General features: G+C 42.0%; 1 protein-coding gene across 4 annotated transcripts in view; it reads right to left on the bottom strand.

The window, feature by feature from the left end:
* The window catches only part of ERC2 (ELKS/RAB6-interacting/CAST family member 2), a 1,210,774-nt gene that overhangs the window by 578,177 nt on the left and 611,133 nt on the right, over nt 1-21,464 (bottom strand). For all 4 annotated transcript variants that reach the window (XM_040359253.1, XM_040359254.1, XM_040359255.1 and 1 more), the window contains one exon: nt 10,224-10,384. In XM_040359253.1, the coding sequence (XP_040215187.1) occupies nt 10,224-10,384 (161 nt within the window). The remainder of the gene's footprint in view (nt 1-10,223; nt 10,385-21,464) is intronic.

Here is a 21,464-nt window from a genome sequence, read left to right as displayed (position 1 = left end):
ACCTGTAGAGAAAAGACGAATGCAGTGTGCCTAAAATGAGGAGAGTAACAGAGGGAGGTGGGTGAAGTACCTGAAAGGTGCTATGTGGGGCTAGAAGGATTCCAACACCCCCTCCCTTGCATCCACTGGGCCTGGGGGAGTGAATCCAGAGAAGACCACCATGGGATAGGGCAGCAGAAGATGCAGTGCTGGATTCATGAAGCTAGGTGTACTGACGAGTAGATTAAATGCGTTAGCGATAAAGAGGTCATGGAGAGAGATGAGTTTGTTACAGACAGAGTGGGCATTCCAAAGGGCGCAAGAGAAAGGGAGTCTGGTCTTGGAAAAAGAGAAATGGGAACTAAATTGTGTGAATTGCAGCTGCTGCCAGAGGGTGCAGGTTAATGGATGTGATGAGTACAGTTAAATAATGGAGGCCCAGGGTTTGGGGATATATTTTCAGAGGATAGGAGAAGCTGAAGGGTGAGGGAGGTAATATGGTAGTGTGATTTATATGAAGGAACATGCTCCAGTGTCCTGGAGATTTTTTGTGCGTGTGGATTTAGAATTAGCAGGAGTTGGTGAGTGCGGTAATAAGGAGAGGACAGAAGTGAGGGGGATATATATGAGGCTATGGGGTGGAGAAGAGGGGTGAAGAAGAGTTAGTTTAAGGAGAGATGACACAGCTGTCAGAAGGAGTGGTAGAGAGCGCATGATACCAGGAGAAAGAACTGAAGGAGTAAAGGTCACCTGTAGTCTGTGTGGTGTTTTTTTAAGTATTTTCTTGTGTTCATTCGCTTTGTGCATTCGCTAAAGTGCAGAGTCAGAAGTGCTCCCACTTACAGAAATACCCCCACAGGTCCTCCTTTTTTCTCTTGTCTTGGATGAATACTAAATTCTGCATCAAATCTTGATATGGCACCTCTCTCTGTAGCATTTTCCTGTGGGCTCTTGAGGCCCTGGACCTCAAGGAAAAGGGTAGAATGACACTGGCCATCTTTCAACTCAGAAGATGCTGGAGGGTGGGTAATACTGCCAAAGACGAGGTGTGTATTAAAGTTGGAGCTGCGTAGCGTAATATGGTCGGCATAAGCCCGCCTAATTCAAAGTAGGCAGGTAGTGGGCGTGCTACATTTAAATTAACCGTGACCCCATGTAAATGAAGGGCCGATCGAACGGCGCATGCGCGCACATGCTCAGAATCACGTTGCATATACTCCCTAATATACGTTGGCTCAATGCTTTCGACGTGAACGTCACCTACGCCCAGCCCCATTCACGTGCGACTTACGTAAACGGCGTAAAATATGATGGCTGTTCCGACGTCCATACCTTTGCATGGGTTGCGCCACCTATAGCAGGGATAACTTTACGACGGACGTACGCCTTATGTAAACGGCGTAGATTACAGCGACGGGCGCAAGTACGTTCATTAATAGGCGTATGTAGGTCATTTACATATTCGGCGCGTAAATCAATGGAAGCGCCCCTTGCGGCCAGCGTAAATATGCACCCAAGATCCGACGGCGTAGGAGACTTACGTCGGTCGGATGGAGGCCAAGTTCAGGCGTATCTAGTTAAGAGAATAGGGCGCATAGATACAACGGCGCATTTGTTCGCTTACGCTGCGTATCTGTAGATACGCCAGCGTAAGTGTTCTGTGAATCTAGCTCATTATCTACAAATGCAGCAGTTCCAGGCAGGAAGGCTGATAATATTTGATATTACAGGACAGAGACACGATGACAATGGAGAAAGAACAGGCTCAGTCATCCACAGGAGAGGAGCCCATCAGGGGAAAACAAAGTGACAGAACGTTCAAAACAAGAGAGCTGTTTCTTTACGATCAAACCTATCAAAGGCTCCACGTGTACTGCATCTCACCGAGACAGAATGACCAAGAATTATTACATTAATAAGAGGAATGAGGGGAGATGTAACATGAGGTGTCTGTTTCCAGAAGGAATAATGTTCTTAAGATAAACTTCTCTTTAGTGAATGTATGTGACACTTACCTTTCAAGGATATGTTTGGAGACATATCCGGCATATGGAAGATGAGATAATGGGCTTTGTATGTATGGAATATTTTCAAATTTACTTTTTTTCTCCACCAAGAAACCTAAGAAATAAACTTTTGGACATGTCTAGGCGTGTGGTTAAAAAAAAAAAAAAGCTCAGTGCAAAGCTGGAACACTGGGGGTCTGCAAACACAAGAATTCAGTAATTAGCTGTAATAGCGCAATGAGAATATGTCAAGTGCATGTGATATCCCTTCAGTCGCATCTGATTCTGTAGGCCAACTCTCTAGGCACCATGACTTGGTCTAGGAAGCCTTTTCCAGAGAATTATTTTGCAAAGTAGTTTTGAGGTAGGTCGCCAGGTCATTCTTTAGCCACTTCAGCTCCGGAAGGCTTCCCTCCTTCATGACCAGGCCATTTTTTGTGATACGGCACTGCGTTACTGACAATTTTGTGGCCGTGCGACGCTGTACCTAAATAAAATTGATGTCCTTTTTTTCCCACAAATAGAGCTTTCTTTTGGTGGTATTTGATCACTACTGCAGTTTATATTTTATGCACTATAAACAAAAAAAGACAGTGGCCCAAATTCAAGAAGCAATTGCGCCTGTGTAACCATAGGTTACGCAGCGCAATTGCTTACTTGCTCCGGCATTACGAATGCTCCTGATTCAGGAACATCGTAACGCTGACTGCAGCCTAAAATCTGTGTGGCATAAGGCTCTTATGCCACGCAGATTTTAGGCTGCATTCTTGCGTTGACCGCTAGGGGGCGCTCCCATTGTGATCAGCGTATAGTATGCAAATTGCATACTAACACCGATTCACAATTGTTGCGCGGGCCCTGCGTACGCAAGTTACGTCGTTTCCGTACGGCGTGCTTAGCGTAAGGCTGCTCCTGCTAATAGCAGGCGCAGCCAATGCTAAGGATACCCGTCGTTTCCGCGTCGCGACGTTCGAATTTTACGTTGTTTGCGTAAGTGAATCGTGAATGGCGCTGGACGCCATTCACGTTCACTTTGAAGCAAATGACGTCCTTGCGACGTCATTTGCCGCCATGCACGTCGGGAAAGTTTCCCGACGGAGCATGCGCTTTACGATCGGCGCGGGAACGCGCCTAATTTAAATGATTCCCGCCCCCGGCAGGATCATTTACATTGCGCGCGCTTACGCCGGGCAATTTTGCCGGCGCGCCCTCGCAATTTACGGAGCTACTGCTCCGTGAATCGAGGTCAGCGGCGCAAATTTGCGGGGGCGCAGGGCAAAATCGTTGCCCTGTGCCTCCGCAAAAAAAGAGCAAATCTCTTTGAATCTGGGCCAGTATTTTTTTACTTTCTGCTATAAAACATATCCAGTAAAAAATTGTATTTCTTTATCAATTTAGGCCAACATGTATTCTGATACATATTTTTGGTAAAAAAGATCCCAAAAGCATATATTGATTGGTTTGCGCAAAAGTTATGCGGCCAGATTCATAGACAGCGGCATATTTTTGTGCCGACGTAGCGCATCTCATATGCGCTACGCCGACGTAACATTGAGAGGCAAGCTGAGTATTCACAAAGCAATTGCTCCCATATTTACGCCGGCATTACGTAAATGGGCCGGTGTAAGCCCACCTACTTCAAATTAGGAAGGTAGTGGGCGTGTTGTATTATAATTAACCATGACCCCATGTAAATGAATGGCCGTTCGAACGGTGCATGCTCAGAATCAAGTCGCAAATACTCCCTAAGATACGTCGGCTCAATGCTTTCGACGTGAACGTAACCTACGCCCAGCCCCATTCACGTACGTCTTACGCAAACAACGTAAAATCCGACGGCTGTTCCGACGTCCATACCTTAGCATGGGTTGCGCCACCTATAGAAGGTGTTTTATCTTTACACTGGACGTACTATTCGTGAATCGGCGTATCTTGCTCATTTACATATTTGACACGTAAATCAACGTAAGCGCCCCTAGCGGCCAGCGTAAATATGCACCCAAGATACGACGGCGTAGGAGACTTACGTCGGTCGTATTAAGCCAAAATTCAGGCGTATCTAGTTTTGAGAATAGCACGCATAGATACGACGGCGCATCCGGACACTTACGCTGCGTATCTATAGATACGCCAGCGTAATTCTTTATGAGTCTGGCCCATAGTGTCTACAAACTATGGTATATATTTATGGACTTTTTTATTTTAAATTATTTTCTACTAGTAATGGTGGCGTTCAGCGATTTTTAGTGAGACTGCGACATTGCAGCAGACAAATATGACACTAAGTTACACTTTTGGGGACCAGTGACACTAAAACAGCGATCAGTGCTAAAAAAATGAGTATTAATGACATTGGCAGGGAAGGGGTTAACATCAGGGGCAATCAAAGGGTTCTCTGGGAGTGTTTGCTAACTGTGTGGGGGATGCTTTGACTAGGGGAAGACAGAAATCCGTATTACTTCTAGGCAGAAACACAAGATCTCCATCTTCTCCTGTGACAGAACGGTGATCTGCCTTGTTTACATAGGCAGACCGCCGTTCTGCCTCTCTCTGGAGTGATCAACGGGTGCCAGCTGATTGGCTTCTGCTGTGTCCAATCACAGTGTAAAAGGGTCGCCAGTGGCACGCATGCGTGCCCCAGACCCGGAAATCAAAATGATGTACAAGTACATAATTTCAGGCTGAAGTGCTGCCCTGCCACAGTACATGTATGTGGGGTGGCCTGGTAGCAGTTAAAGTGATTGTACATGGTTAAAAAAAAATAGCAAACATGTTATGTTACCTGCTCTGTGCAATGGTTTTGAACAGAGCAGCCCTGATCCTCTTCTTCTCTGTCCCACTGTCCCATGTCAGCACTCATGGCTCCTCCCACAGACGGGACACTTGCTATGGGGACACTAATGCATGGTTGCTCCTGAGCCCTGCTCTGTGTGCTCATTGACACAAAGGGCCAGATTCTCGTAGGGAGCGCTATTTGCAAGTGGGCGTAACGTATCCTATTTACGCTACGCCTCCGCAACTTTGACAGGCAAGTGCAGTATTCTCAAAGCCCGCATAATTCAAATATGGAACATGTGGGCGTGTTTTATGCTAATGTATTGTGACCCCACGTAAATTATGCTTTTTACGAACGGCGCATGCGCCGTCCGTGAAAGTATCCCAGTGCGCATGCTCCAAATTAACCCGCAAAAAGCCAATGCTTTTTACGTGAACGTAAATGACGCAAAGCCCTATTCGCGAACGACTTACGCAAACAACGTAATCGACGGAAAATTCTACGCTGGCCCGACGTCCATACTTAACATTGGCTGTGCCTCATATAGCAGGGGTAACTTTACGCCGGAAAAAGCCTAACGTAAACGGCGTATCTGTAATGCGACGGCCGGACGTACGTTCGTGAATTGGCATATCTAGCTGATCTACATATTCTAGGCGTAAATCAGCATACACGCCCCTAGCGGCCAGCGTAAATATGCAGTTAAGATACGACGGCGTAGGCGACTTACGCTGGTCGTATCTTAGAAAAATTCTGGCGTATCTGATTCTTTGAATCAGGCGCCAAGATATGAAGCCTCAGACTCAGACATACGACGGCGTATATGGAGATATGCCGTTGTATCTCCTACGTGAATCTGGGCCACTGTGCGCATCTCAAGTCCCGTCCCCTGCTTCCTCATAACTGCCTGTAATTGACAGCAGCAGGAAACAATGGCTCTTACTGCTGTAGCTGAGCCAAAGAGGAGGGAGAGAAGCAAGACAGCTGCTGCTCTTGTGCACATCGCTGGATTGAGATGAGGTTCAGGTAAATATAAGGGGGGCTGGGGGGGGGTGCATGCTGCAGGTTTTTTTTTACCCTAATGCAGAGAGTGCATTAAGGTACAAAAAAAAAAAAAAACGTCTGCCCCTAGAACCACTTTAACCCTCTCCATTTGCACAGGCTTGGGTCAGGCATGCAGAATGTGATAGCACATGTGCATAGCCAATTTTTACACACATACTAAGACTAATTAACCTACCAACATATCTTTGGAATGTGGGAGGAAACTCATTTAGACAGAAGAAGAACACAAACTACAGTACATGTAGGTATTGCTGAAGTTCAAACAAAGGACCCCATTGCTGCAAGGCAAAATTGCCATTAAAGTACAACTAAAGGCAAGGCACTGTGTTTTAGGTTTGGATAGAGGGGAGAAGAATCAGAACCCCTGTCAGTTTTTTGGAGAAAAAAAAACAACAACAACCCTGACAAACCTGACAAAAAAAAACCCTGTGAAAAATTGTGAAAAAAAAAAAATTGTTTTAGTTTCTGTTCTAAAATTATTATTATTAGTATTATTATTATTATACAGGATTTATATAGCGCCAACAAATAAATCATATCTTCTTCACTGATGGGCACTGATGAGGCTGTACTGATGGGCACTGATGAGACTGCACTGATGGGCACTGGTGAGGCTGCCCTGATGGGCACTGGTGAGGTCACACTGATGTGCACTGATGAGGCTGCACTGATGTGGCTGCACTGATGGGCACTAATAAGGTGGCAACGATGGGCACTAATAAGCTGCACTGATGGGCACTAATGAGAAAATACTGACAAGGCTGCGAGGACGAGGCGGCACTAATACGCTGTACTGATGAGCACTGATAGGGCTGCACTGATAATCAGGGCACTGATAATCAGTGTAAACAATGTACTCACTGTGCCATGTCAGACTTTGCAATTATTGACTCTCCTTTCCTCACACAGAGGCAGAGAGAAAAAGTTCAGAAGGAAAAAGCCTCATTCAGTTTCAGGGTTTAGATCTATTTTAAGCCTTAACCCTTTTGCTGCCAGAGCCACTTTTGCAGTTTTTGTTCAAATTTTAGGCTTGATAAATAGGTAAAACTCCCAAACATTATATATATTTTTGAAAGCAGAGACCCTGGAGAATAACATTGTGGTAGATTTTATAAATATAATATGTATGCATCTCTTATCTGTTTCAATTAAACAAGTTTAATGAAAAACAAACATTGTGATAGCATTTTTTATAGGCATGTGCAAAAGGGAAAAAATTGTTTTGTTTCGTTTTAATTCGTTATTTCATTAATTTCGTTAAGTTAGATTCGTTACATGTGTTGAATTCGTTTTTGGAATTACTTCGTTTTCGACCGAATTTCGAAAAATACGGTCGAATTCGAAAATATTTAGACCGTTTTCGGAATTCGTTTGTTTTCGACCGAATTTCGAAAAATCCGGTCGAATTCGAAAATATTTTGACCGGATTCGAAAACAAATAGTCTCTTTTAGAATAGAATTTGTTTTCAAATTTGATTCGAATAGAATTTTTTTTTCGAATTCCGATCGAATTTCGTCCGTGGGTTTTCGATTCGGAATCGAAAGCGTTCGTTCGGATTCGGTAAATTCATTAATATTGCAATTCGGGAATTCGTATGCATCCGAATGTCCGAATAATGAAAAATTCGTCCGAATTTCGATTCGGAACGAAACAAAATGCACATGCCTAATTTTCTATGTCACGTGATATTAGCAAACACGGTCCTCATATGGGTGTACACTTAGGTATGGCCCCATGGACGAGGCTCTACAGCAGAAAGCCGGCAGAGGGTTAAACAGGTGTAAAAACAGCCATGGCTGCTAATTGGTGCACACACCTTCAGGAAAAAAAGGTGGACACACATTCTTTTGAGGACGAAAACGTACTAAATGTTACCAAACAGCAAAATTCAAAGTCTTAGGAGATCAACTAAAGTGGAAGCCCGGATAACTACCTAAAAAAAAAAAAAGGTTACAGCATTTATGCACTGATTCAAAGCCATTAAATCTGAATTCCAGGAATTATGCTTACCATTTCTACAATGCCCTCGCACGGCTCTATCTGAACACCTGTCTGAGTTTAATGAAAGAATAGTTTATACCACACCATTAAATTGTTAGCTCTGGCTGTATAATGATCTCTTCAAAGAGAAAGAGCATGTGGCAAATCATTTTGGATAAAATTAATGTGAACAGAGTTATAAAAAAAAAGAAAACCCGCCATCCTAATCAGACTGCTATCAGCAGCTAAAGTTATATAATTCACTCATTTAAAGTATGTTGAAAGGTTCATTTCTAGTTTAAAGCAGAAGTTAGGTTTAAAACAATCTAAGCCTAAACCTGCTCCCACCCCCATTCTAAGCCCTATACCAGTGATGGTGAACCTTGGCACCCCAGAGGTTTTGGAACTACATTTCCCACAATGCTCATGTACTCTGCATTGTAGTTGAGCCTTATGGGAAATGTAATTCCAAAACATCTGGGGTGCAAAAGTTCCCCATCACTGCCCTATACTATCTTACCTGTAAAGTAAAGATGTGTATACTTACCTTATTTAAGGGTGCTCCAGTCTGGTCATGTGATCGGCTCCCAGTGCCAGCTTCAGAGGAGAGGTCGAACAGTGGACAACGTGGGGAAAGATCATGTGATCGGACCAGAGCACACTTAGTTTAGGTAAGTATACACATCCTTAGACCGGACTTCTACTTTAAGGATCTGTTTACACGGACAACCAATGTAGAGAGGGGTGTCACCTGACACAACCAATAATGGCAAGCCTCCATCCCCATTGTATTAAAACATAAAAAAGGAAGGGGGCACTGGGACTTTATATGAGACTTGTCATTAGGAATGATGATACATATGATTATAATTTATTTGCACAATCACATTGGGCATTCCATATCTTAAAAAAGATGTTAAATCAATGAACAATAATGTAATATAATCAAGATATTCACGTATTGAATATAAATGATACAATAAGCACTACATTTGATCAAGGAACATGATTCATACAATTGACACACAAACGGATAATACAGATCATCAAATAGACATAGTTGGTAAATAAATTCATAAATTAAACATACATCAATTGCCGATTATAAACAATTAATTAAGATACATGATAATAAGCCAGACTTTTCTTGGAACCCTTGGATTGAAAAACTTGACGCGTTTCATGGCATTGCAGCCACTTATCAGGAGTATGATGTAAAGTTAAACTAAAAGGTAGATAGCTAAATATTAGTATATAATGCCCTCTATGAGAAAAAACAAAAAATGACTTGTAAGTTGCTCACAAGTCCCAAGCTAAGCCCGGGTTCCAAACGGATAACGGGGGCCTCAGACAAGTGTCCGACCTGGGGGTTGAGGGGAGGGAAGTGAATGAACACGGACAACCAATGAGGGGTAAAATCAATCAGTTAAGCCAGGGTTTTACCAAACGACTACCCACCTAAAAAAGGGCATCCAACTGTTCAAGGCTGTACACATACAAACATGTTGAGGAGGGTACTGCTCCCAAACACAACCCATTCAAGTGAATGAGACTGAGCTGCAACCGCATGCAATTCACACAGTTTCAGTATGACAGGTCAGCATTTCCACGCTTAAAATAAGCGGTGAGGAGGTGACATAATTCCTTGTTAAAAGTGATCCACCACAGAGAGGTAGCAAAGGCTGCCACATGTATGTAAGACCAAAATAAAAATGTATAGTATTTCACCTTACCAGTCCTCAAATGCAATCCGTTTCTGTTTTCAGGCCTTTTTTCCCTAGTAAGTATGTGAATAACACACTTCCTGTCCTACGGTGACAACACTTACTCACTGTACTGTATCTAGGCCTTTCCAATCAAAGTGCCTGCATCACCCTGCTTTTAGCCCTAATGAAGGAGGAGTACTGAGCTCCCAAAATGTGTTGGCTGTTCCAAAATAAAAAGCTAGTGTGGTGCTCCCATCCTTTTAAAACTTCAATGTACTGTATCTATGGAACAGCAGTGTTGTCACCCTAAATACAAACACCCTCCTTCTCTCCTTATTTTCCTTATATGAAAGGGCATTTATTTGTAGTTCATAGGAGATAGCGGGAAGCCTAATACAATTGTTTGAGATTTTAGTTCAGTCCACATGAAGTTAAAAGGACACTAGATTTTGAAAGAAATAAACAGGTATATTTCTGTACCTGCATAAAATGTACTTATGCCTCGTACACACGACCATGACAGCTTTTAGCTGGGAAAACTGTATATATATATATATATATATATATATATATATATATATATATATATACATATATACACACACACGTTATATGCTGTATAAATATCTAATACAGTATTACTGTGTTCTTTGTCTACAGGAAAACAATGTTAAACCGTACAATAAAGTAGAAATAAATGGCGGCCTTACTTCATCTCCAGGATCTCCTCGAGCTGTTTTCGGCGGTCTATCATCAAGTTGTTCAGGTGTGCTTCCTTGTCAGCAAGTGATTGTTGAGTTGCAGAGAGACGGGCTTTGGTGGATTCCAGCTCCTGTCTTGTCTTTTCAAGAGCATTCATGAGATCATCCATCTAAAGAAAGAGAAAGAAATTAGATTTTTTTTTTCTTGGCAATTAATAAAAAGATTTTTAATTAAAGAAGTGCATCTGGGTATACTTATAAAAGCTGAAGCAACAAATGGCCAAAATAAGCAACCTTTAAGCCAGGTTCACATCTATCTATCCTTTTTAGTGCATTTTTTTAAATGTGTGTTGTTATGCATTTATTCACGGATGCAGGTTGAAGGGAATGCTTCGTCAGTTTTTTTCTGGGTTTTGTAACTCCTGTACTAGGTTCTGGAGTCTAAAGGCTTCGAAAAGTTTTGGAAGGGAAGAAGCTGCAAACCCTGTATCCAGGTTCTACTGTGTGTGCAGATGTGCACAGTCTTTAAAATCAGTCTGCAGTTTAGGGCTCCACACAAGAGAGACAGGAGGTCCTCTGCCCAGAGGCTGTGGCATTGACAAGAACAGCAGGGAACTGCAAGAGAGAGACAAGAGAGCTTTGAGAAAGTGGCAAAGATTGCACTTATGCACAGTGGTGCTGGCAAACGGTCTGAGGAACCAGGCAGAAGGGCCTATGCTTGAGGCCTGAGCAGTGGGGCTGCCATTGGTATTGCATGAATAAGTCAAGAGGCTAATATCATTTGTTTGTGTGTTTAAAGTGAGCTTTTGCAGTAAAGTTTTACATCCTTGGGTACATAAAAAAGAAAGGCTCCACTAGTGTAATATTCTCAAAGCACAATCTTTAATCTAAAACCAATACCCAGTCCACTCACATGTAAAACATCTTGTATCAAACATTGTATAGCTCATGACATAATCAAGTGATCCCCTTCAGTCTCATCACCTCCACGCTGGCTGACGACTATCCAGGGAAACGCCAACCACCCTCACAATGTTAATGTGATGATTCCGGTTGTCGTACAGTCACGCCCCAATTAAATCAATATAAACAACAGTCTTGTTCACACCATAAATGTGCAAAAAAACATGCCCTTAGTGTATACCACAATGATGGATGTTCAGTTCAGTTGGAGAGGTACCCATTTTAGTGTTGTGGCGGCTAACATGACATTTATGGGGTATGAATCCCAACAGTTTTCCTCCTCTGTGACTATGGCAGGGCTGTCCAGTATTTAAATATATTCTTAAGTAGCAAGAAAGGATAAAAATCCATAATGTGTGCATCCAGTGCTTATATCATTACTATGCCACACATAGCCTGTACAGGTAAAAGAGCTGTGATAGAAGAAGGAAAATCACCGCTCAAGGTGGGTCTGCTATAGGGTCATACACAGGTGTAGGATTCCAAGGGTGCTGGCAGTGCACTAGGCAAGCATTGGCGTAAAATGAAGGATGGATGGCCGCACTCCAAACCAAACAGGTTGTCTTTATTTAAACGAACAGCAAAAACATACCAGATCACAGCAACAGAAACAGGAGGATAACCGACGTTTCGCACTGACTTAGTGCTTATTCATGGCATGTGCGAAACGTCGGTTATCCTCCTGTTTCTGTTGCTGTGATCTGGTATGTTTTTGCTGTTCGTTTAAATAAAGACAACCTGTTTGGTTTGGAGTGCGGCCATCCATCCTTCATTTTACGCCAATAAAAGAGGTGTGAGAGGGAAAAAGCAGGACAACCCGCCACAAGTTGCCTTAAGAAAACTACCAAGAAGGGGGGGGGGGGGCATACAAGACCAGTCACCCTGCACATGGAGAGTTCTTTATTACAGGAAGCTCCTGCACAGAAACAAAGTACAGGAGATCCGTAAGAAATACTCAAGGGAGCCAAGACTCAAGTAACAACACACTTGCCTTTTGCATTTAAACCATATTTGTTGTGTCTGGAGTGGGGAAGGTTTTGGATTCCTGTTGTTTAAAATGACTGTAAATAAAAACTTTTTATAAAAAAAAAAAAAAAATAACAAACATGTTATACTTACCTGCTCTGTGCAGTGGTTTAGCATAGAGCAGCCCAGATCCTCTTCTTCTCAGGCCTCCCACTGGCGCTCTGGGCCCTCCTTGCCGAGTACCCCCATAGCAAACCACTTGTTGCAGGGGCATTTGTGCATGCCCACTCCTGAGCTGCCTCTCTGCCTCCATAAGACACAGAGAGAACAGATCAGCCCCGCCCCCACCTCATTTTCTACAATTGACAGAAGCAGGAGCCGATCAGGAGGGAGAGACCCAGGAGAGCCTCGGGTCTCGTGCATATTCCCGGATCAAGATAGGGCTTAGGTAAGTATTGGGGGGCTGAGGGGGGACCTGCACACTGAAGGTTTTTTAACTTCACACTTAGAATGCATGAAGGTAAAAACATTTTGCCTTTACAACCACTTTAAATGCTTTCTGTGTCCCCACTAAGAAGATAATTATTACTATTATTATTTCATTTTAAACTTCTGTTTTATCGAATTTTACAAAATATTAGGTGAATACAAAAAAAGCTTGAATAAATACACCATAAGCTAGACTACACAACTACACTGGTCCCGTGAAGGACCAACCTACCAACTGCCTAACATAACCCTCCCTCCTACCCATCACTCTGTGTAACAGTATCTCCCCCAAGCATACCAAATATAAGAAAGGTGTAACACACCAGTGTCTGCATAAACAAGACTACCAATCTTCAATGAAAATACAGGCCCCACCATACGAACATTTTCACTCACATTATAACAGCATACAGAAATATCAGGTGTCTGAACACCAGATTAGCACTGGTCCAAACCCCCACCACACAAGTGAACACCCGTGTGGGACTACCCATTTGTCTCTATTGAAGAGATCCAACTGCCCCAAACCTTTTCGATCTTTTTCCAGACAGCCCCGATTCAAATACGTGGCTTTTTCAAAATAGGAGTACAGCAATGGCTAACAGGCAGACCAGGATAGTCAACAGAATAGGGAAATATATGATTCTTGTTATAAATTGGATATCATTCTGTCAGTACTGTTGAATCATAGGGCAGTGCCAGAAAATGTGATTCAAATCAGTCGGAAAAATAAACACCTCCAACAATCAGCTGTGGGGATCCGTAAATACTCACTAGCTTAGCCGCTGTATAATATACACGATGGAGAAACTTATATTTTATTAAATGGTCTTTTACAGAGACTAAATGCTGGAAGAGGTAGTCCCACATATCATCCCAATTGTCCCCACCAAGAAGATTTATGATTTCACATGTCTGGGCCCCAAAGTGAAGATGTTTCTTCTTTTTTTGATCTGTCTCTAACATCTCATCTGGAAAGGGAAAATCTTCCTAATGTACACAGACATGAACAGAGTCCTGACCAAACACTTATAAACCCTCCTAACTCTACTAGAAAATATGTTTGATTGCTGCCTGCATCCTCGTGGTGGGGATTTCCCTTCTTGCCACAGTAAGTATTCACATTTCATTACATCAGATATCCCAGAAATAACATGATTATTCCTCAGTTCAGAACAGTGGGCATAACCATGCAAATCGTCCATTTACACCCCAATAGCCAGATGCCCATCCAGAACCATTGACATGTTGTGAAAATACAGCCTAAAATTATTGATTCCAAACTGCATATAGCTGTTTTAGGCCTCGTACACACGATAGGTTAACCAGAGGACAACGGTCTGATGGACCGTTTTCATTGGTCCAAACCGATCGTGTGTAGGCCCCATAGGTTATTTAACCTTAGGTTAAAAAAAAGCCAACTTGCTTTAAAATGAACCTATGGATTCCTAACCGATGGGAAAAAAATGATCGTTAGTAGGCACGTCCATCGGTTAAAAATCCATGCATGCTCAGAATCAAGTCGACGCATGCTTGGAAGCATTGAACTTCATTTTTTTTCAGCACATCGTTGTGTTTTACGTCACCGCGTTCTGACACAATCGTTTTTTTAACTGATGGTGTGTAGACACGACGGACCATCAGTCAGCTTCATAGGTTAACCAATGACAACGGTCCTTCAGACCGTTTTCCTCTGGTTAACCTATCGTGTGTACGAGGCCTTAGGCTTTCAGGCCATCATGAGTGCAGTGTACAGAAATCATGGCTTCTATGAAGTAGGGCTTGAGATCCATAGAGATAAATTAACGATGTAGGTCATGGTGAGAGGGGAATAAAAGAATCAAAAAGCTGTCCAACCATTTCAGCACATAACCCAGTAAAGCCTTCTTAGAACAGAAGGTATTTACCAGTCTCATTCCATCACATATCCCATAAATAAGAGGAGTATTCCTCATTTCAGGGCAGTGGGCAAAGCCATGCAAATCACTCCTTTACGCCCCAACAGCCAGATGTACATCCAGAACTACTCATGTATATTGCAAATATAGACTAATATTAGATATATAACAATTATATAATAATATTATAGAGCCATTTAGGTTTGAGATGTATATAGGAGTCAATGCACAGATAAATATATATGCACAAGTCATCAGTCCTATCTTCATGTTAGCATTCCTCCTTCATTACAACTAAAAACTGTAAATATAAGTGATGGAACTGGAGGAAGGACTATTGAGTTTAACGCACAGCAGTTTCAGATGGCAAATAAAGAGTTGCCGTGGGAAACTGCTACACTTTAATTTCCTTGCTCCAGTTTCATAAATCAGTCCCAACAGGTGCGCAGGCCAAAACACGCTGTCACCACAGAAACCAACCAAATATTGTGGATGTCTAGATGAAGAAGGATACATTTTTGTACACAGAATGATGTGAGAAAGCGAGAGACAGCCCAAGAAAAGCTCTGTTTAAAGACAAGACTTTACAGACGCTTTGTTGCAGAACCCACATCCCTGTAAAATGCTATGTGTAAGTGTTAGGTAAACACACTTAGGAAAATGAGGCTTTCTGATTATTACGTTTTCTTTAAAACTAGTGGGACGCCTCAATGATAGCTTTAAAAAACAGAGATAAGAGCTCTTGAAATTATAGATCTTATTGTGAAGGTTTTATTTTAGAAATTTACACAGATATCCAAGGTATTTTCTTTGAACAGTTAACAAAGTGATGGGTTTACAAGCCAGCTGCAACATGCCAGAGACCTCGGCTGTAGCTCTGTATGAGAGATGTTAAGATTTTATCTCTTCGAGGCTTTCTCAGGAGAAAATAAAAATGGCTGACTTAAGGCAGTGGGAGATGAGCAGTTCAGTAAATTTTCAGATTGCTCATTTATAAAAAAAGCTACCATATTCTGCAGTGCTTTACAGAAAGAACAGCACAATAATATTCATCCTGATTAGAATAGAAGCCAAATAATCGGTAGCATCCTTTCTTTACCCCAGAGGAGACCTTGAACTAATTTTCAGGTCTCAGGGAACACCCTGCTAAAATCAATTCATTGGTAGTCAATATAAAAAATGCCCCTTATATAAGTGGCTAGTAGAAAGAATGCCCCATTTACAGTGGTGGCCTGAATGCTACCTTTACAAATAGCTAACACAATCAGTGTCATGCAACTGACTTTGCCATATGGCATTGACCCAGAAATATGTAGGCACTATAAAATGAGAAGTCAGTCAGACACAGATTAAACATTTTCTGAACCTTACCAGCACAGATGAACCCTTTAAATGACATTCCAGGCTCAGGGAACCCCTACCAAAATTACTATAGATACAACATTAGTGTGGTAGTCAGAGGGTAGAATGCCCTTTATATTTGTGGTTATTGAGAAGAATTAACCTCTTACAGATAGCTAAAAAAAAAATCATGGTGTCATTTGAGGCAGAAATTGCTCATTGCTCATGGAACCCCTAGCAACGTCTGGAGGAACCCTAGTTGAGAAACCTTGCTAGAGAAACCCTAGAGTGCCATGAAACCCAATATGTGAATAGATAATATATTGGTATGTTTTAGGGGAAAGCTGGAGTAGATGAAGGAAACTGATATAGACCTAAATACCTAAACCCACTATCAACTTCATAAGCTGTGGACAGGGCTAAAATACGTACAGGCAATCTAAGGGTCTGAAAGTACTTTGCGGTACTTTGGGAACCTAAAATCTGCAAGTCTTAAAGCCCTGAACACACGATCAGTCCATCCGATGAGAACGGTCTGAAGGACCGTTGTGATAGGTTAACCGATGAAGCTGACTGATGGTCCGTCGTGCCTACACACCATCGGTTAAAAAAACGATTGTGTCAGAACGCGGTGACGTAAAACATGTGCTGAAAAAAACGAAGTTCAATGCTTTCAAGCATGCGTCGACTTGATTCTGAGCATGAATGACTAACGATCGTTTTTTTCCCATTGGTTAGGAATCCATAGGTTAAATTTAAAGCAAGTTGGCTTTTTTTTAACCTATGGTCAAATAACCTATGGGGCCCACACACGATCGGTTTTGACCGATGAAAACGGTCCATCAGACTGTTGTCCTCTGGTTAACCTATCGTGTGTACGAGGCCTATGTTTGGTAAGAAAATTGAAAGCTTGTCTGTCCTGATGGGAAGTTCCAGCAACTAAGAGAGAGCTTTGGCAATCAGGATGGTGGTATGACAGCTCTCAACATACCTTGCATACTTCGGGGGTTGATTTACTAAAGGCATATCCACTCTGCACTAAAAGTGCACTGCAAGTGCACTTAGAAGTGCAGTCATTGTAAATCTGAGGGGAATATCTGAAATCAGGGGAAGCTCTGCTGATTTTATCATCCAATCATGTACAAGCAAAAATGCTGTTTTTTATATTCCTTGCATGTCTCCCTCGGATCTACAGCTACTGCACTTCCAAGCGCACTTGTGGTGCAAAGTTGTTTTACCTTTAGTAAATAAACCCCCATGTGTTTTAAGGCATTAATTTAGTTTACTCCCACACTAAAAAAGACATGCAGATAGGTTAACTGGGCCCTGTCCAAACTCACCCTATTAGGTGTGTAAATGTTTGTATGCATGTGAGACCTTAGATTGGGACCTCAGATTGTAAGCTTTTTGAGGCAAGGTACAGATGTAAATGTACAGTATGTAAAGTAATGCATAAATTATCAGCCCTATATACAGTCACAGTGCAGATGGACAATGACCCGAAGCATACTGCAAAAGCAACCAAAGAGTTTTTTAAGGGAAAGAAGTGGAATGTTATGCAATGGCCAAGTCAGTCACCTGACCTGAATCCGATTGAGCATGCATTTCACTTGCTAAAAACAAAACTGAAGGGGAAATGCCCCAAGCAGGAACTGAAGACAGTTGCAGTAGAGGCCTGGCAGAGCATCACCAGGGATGAAACCCAGCATCTGGTGATGTCAATGTGTTTCAGACTTCAGGCTGTAATTGACTGCAAAGGATTTGCAACCAAGTATTAAAAAGTGAAAGTTTGATTTATGATTGTTAATCTGACCCATTATTTTTGGTCCCTTACACCGTTCACCTGATTTGGATGTAAATACCCTCAAATTAAAGCTGAAGGTCCAATGTAAGGGGCATTATTCCTACTGACACCTGGATTTTGGTATGGGTCCCCTGAGACCTACAAATGATGTTAGGGGTTCTTCTATGATAAAAAAAAATATGTGAAATTCTGGTTTACAGTGTTTTTTTTTTTTTTCAAACATATTGTGGGAGAATAGAATTAAAGGTAGAGCTTGGTAACCCACCAAGGTAATCCCAGATGAGAGTTTCAGTGAAAAGAAAGGAAAAAAGGAAAGAAAAAGAAGGTACAGTTGGAGGTTTTGAGCAACACATTTTATAGCCAGCCAGCTAGCCAAATGATTTGCAAAGCGCCTAGGGTAGACCTAAAAAAGGAACAATTTCCCAATAAAGGTGGGACAGAGGAAAGGTTTAGGCTTAAACAGAGGTTGTCTAGAATAGGGACAGCTCCCAGCTTGGATGTCCTCATGGGCATTCATAAAAATACCTTCATTCTACCACCAGCTCTGATAACAAGTCAGAACCTGCAGCTGACATATTACAGAGGAACATTTATACGAGTTCCAGTCATAAAACCCACATGCCGGATATAAAGAATAATAGCTTGTGTTACTGGGAAGGATTGTCTCTTTACTTGTAATGCAAGCAACTGAAAATGTGCGCACTATCTTTCATTATTTTGGACACTCGCTTTTATCTGCAGAGCTTACTGAGAACATCCACTGATCATTCTTGCCTTATAGTGACACCTTTTGGAGTAAAAGGAAATTGTAGTTGTATGGGTTCACATCGGCCGCCGGCATGGATAATGTTATACTTGTCTTACCATACCAATGCATTGGAGTTTTCTACAGGGGTTTCTACACACATGAACACATTATACATGAATTTGATATTTGATATTTGGGCTTTTAAATGATCAGTGAACTGAAACAAGTTATCCTACAGGAGAAAGCTACTTAAAGTATTCAATAATACTGATGAAACTGATATTTCCAATAAAAACGTATTCATTACAGCTGTTTATAGTTTTGAATGGCAGCGCTGTTATGACCTGTAAATATAACTTTTTAACAATTTGCTGCCAACATGTAAATTATCTAGCTAATCATATAGTTAGTCATGATGCAATAAGGCACATGTCTATGTTAGTTCACCTGTTTAAAAAAAAGAAAAAATAAGTGAACTAACACTGTACACCCTCCCCCCGCGCAGTCCCCGCTGTACCTATCTCTGTGGCTGATGAGCTGTCAGGCCGCATACACACGATCAGTCCATCCGAAGGACCGTTCTCATCGGTTAACCAATGAAGCTGACTGATGGTCTGATGTGCCTACACACCATCAGTTAAAAAAACGATCGAGTCCAATGCGGTGACGTAAAACACAACAACGTGCTGAGAAAAATGAAGTTCAATGCTTCCAAGCGTTGACTTGATTCTGAGCATTTTTAACCAATGCTTTTTCATACTAACCGTCGGTTTTGATCTATCGGTTAGGCGTCCATCAGTTCAATTTTAAAGCAAGTTCTAAAATTTTTGACCGAAGGATAACTGACCGATGGGGCCCACACACCATCGGTTTGGACCGATGAAATTGTTCTTCAGTCCGTTTCCATTGGTTTTGACCGACCGTGTGTACGCGGCCTCAGTGTTTTGCAGTTAATGCAGCAGTCCAGGGATTTGAAATCCCCACTTTTCTCCATCCTCTTTGTGCAGCTTTGCCAGGATGGATCAGAGCAATTCTGAATGGTCAACGCCAGCGCAGAGCCGAGCATCACTCTGATCCGTCTCTGATCCGTCTCTGAACCACTGCAGAAAAAAAGAGGAAGAAAAGCAGGGATTTCAAATCCCTGGACTGCTACACCAGTTGAATGGGCACTGACAGCTCATCACCCACGAAGGTAAGTGCAGCAGGGACTGGGGGAGGTTTTATGGTGTTAGTTCACCTTATTCATTTTTTTCTGAAAAGGTGAACTTTTTAAGCCAAATACAAAAATGTATTAATTTCAGTAAAAATGTTCCACCCCAAGAACCCTAAACCCCTGTTGATCCAGAGGAAGGCAAGTAATGCTTATAAAGGATGGTCCAAAATATTCTAATGGGGGGGGGGGGTCCTTCTCAATCCCTCGGGGCAATCAGATGCTCCCAAAACCAAATTTCTACTTCTATTTAATATTACTACAGGCAGTCCCCGAGTTACGAACGACTGCTACTTAGGAACAGGCTCAAATGCCAGCCACTTGTGCTCCTGGATACCTCCGAGCACCTACGGAAACATCCCACACTTCAGTACTACATGTACTCCATGGCCAGAAGAGCCCCAGATAGCATAACAAGTGCCCGGAACATCCCACACACAGGTGGAAGTTACCCATACAAATGCAGTGTTCCGACCGGAAGTTACACTTACAAATGAAGTTTTGCGACTTACGAACGACTCCGACTTACGAACAAACCTACAGTCCTTATTGTGTTCATAACTCGGGGACTGCCTGTACCAGTTATATAATAATAACAATAGTTATATATTTTTTTTATTTTGAAACATTCCTTATTTGAAGAAATTTACAGAGTTGGCTGGAACTAGCTTATGTGGAAGACTATTCCACAGTTTCACACCGCTTTCTGTAAAGAAGCCTTTCTATAAATAATAGTAAACCCCTTTTTCTTCCAGTCGCAGCAAGTGCCACCTTATCTTTGGACATAACCTTGCACAAAGCTTTTAATGTGGACCAATTATGTATTTATAGAAGGGAGAATGCTACAGAGAACTGTGCTCACATAAAAATGTAGGGGCCACTCTATGCAGTGTTCTGGAGCAATCACTGCTGGAGGACAAAAAATGATCAAGATACCCCTTTTAACATGACCATGCTGAAGATACCTAGAAAAAAAAGTAGGGCTGTTACTGATCAAAATGTTTGTGTTCGATTAATAGTTTTTTTTTAAATCGATTAATCAACTAATTTTGATTAATTATAACGCACATACAGATCCAACTACTTTTAGCTGATCTCCTTGCAGGCTGATTCCCAGTGCAGCTACCAACCACTGGAAAAATGGAAAGCAGGATACAAAAAACACACAAAGGCAGCGCTCGATGGGAATAGCATTAAAACTTTTATAGTCTTCAAGTAGGTAACAAAATAAATATTGCACTGGAGATAAAATCGATGTAGCTACATAAACTGTAAAAATGATGCGAGTAATACCAAACGGTACCAAAATCAGTCATAAAAACATGTAGCTAAGTATGATACTGGTATAAAAATGTGTACAACGATGCCACTGCTGAATCCAGATGTGGAGAGGTTAACATCAGTCCGTCGGCATGTAGATGGTGCGAGTAATACCAAACGGTACCAAAAGCAGTCATAAAAACATGTAGCTAAGTATGATACTGGTATAAAAATGTGTACAACGATGCCACTGCTGAATCCAGATGAGGAGAAGTTAACATCAGTCCGTCGGCATGTAGATGTCCCGTGAAGGGAACTATCACAACTCCCAGTGGATGGCTGTAGAATCCCAGGTTGATAGAGGGAAGTGTAACAGCCCTTGCATGTGGCAGATAGTGAGGTCCCACCGGCATGCAGATATGAAGGCACAGCAAAGGAGTCCTTCAGATGGACACGGCAAGCCCCGCCGGTGGCCGTGATGTCACCGGATCTCCGACGGAACTCCCTGAAGCCGGTGGAGGGGTGAGTACAACTTAAAATCATTTTGATCGATCAAAAAAAATGTAATCGA

The sequence above is a fragment of the Rana temporaria genome, chromosome 7, assembly GCF_905171775.1.
Source record: "Rana temporaria chromosome 7, aRanTem1.1, whole genome shotgun sequence".
NCBI classification, from domain to species: Eukaryota; Metazoa; Chordata; class Amphibia; order Anura; family Ranidae; genus Rana; species Rana temporaria.
The sequence above is the reverse complement of the archived record's forward strand: the minus strand, read 5'-3'. Positions and strand labels throughout refer to the sequence as shown.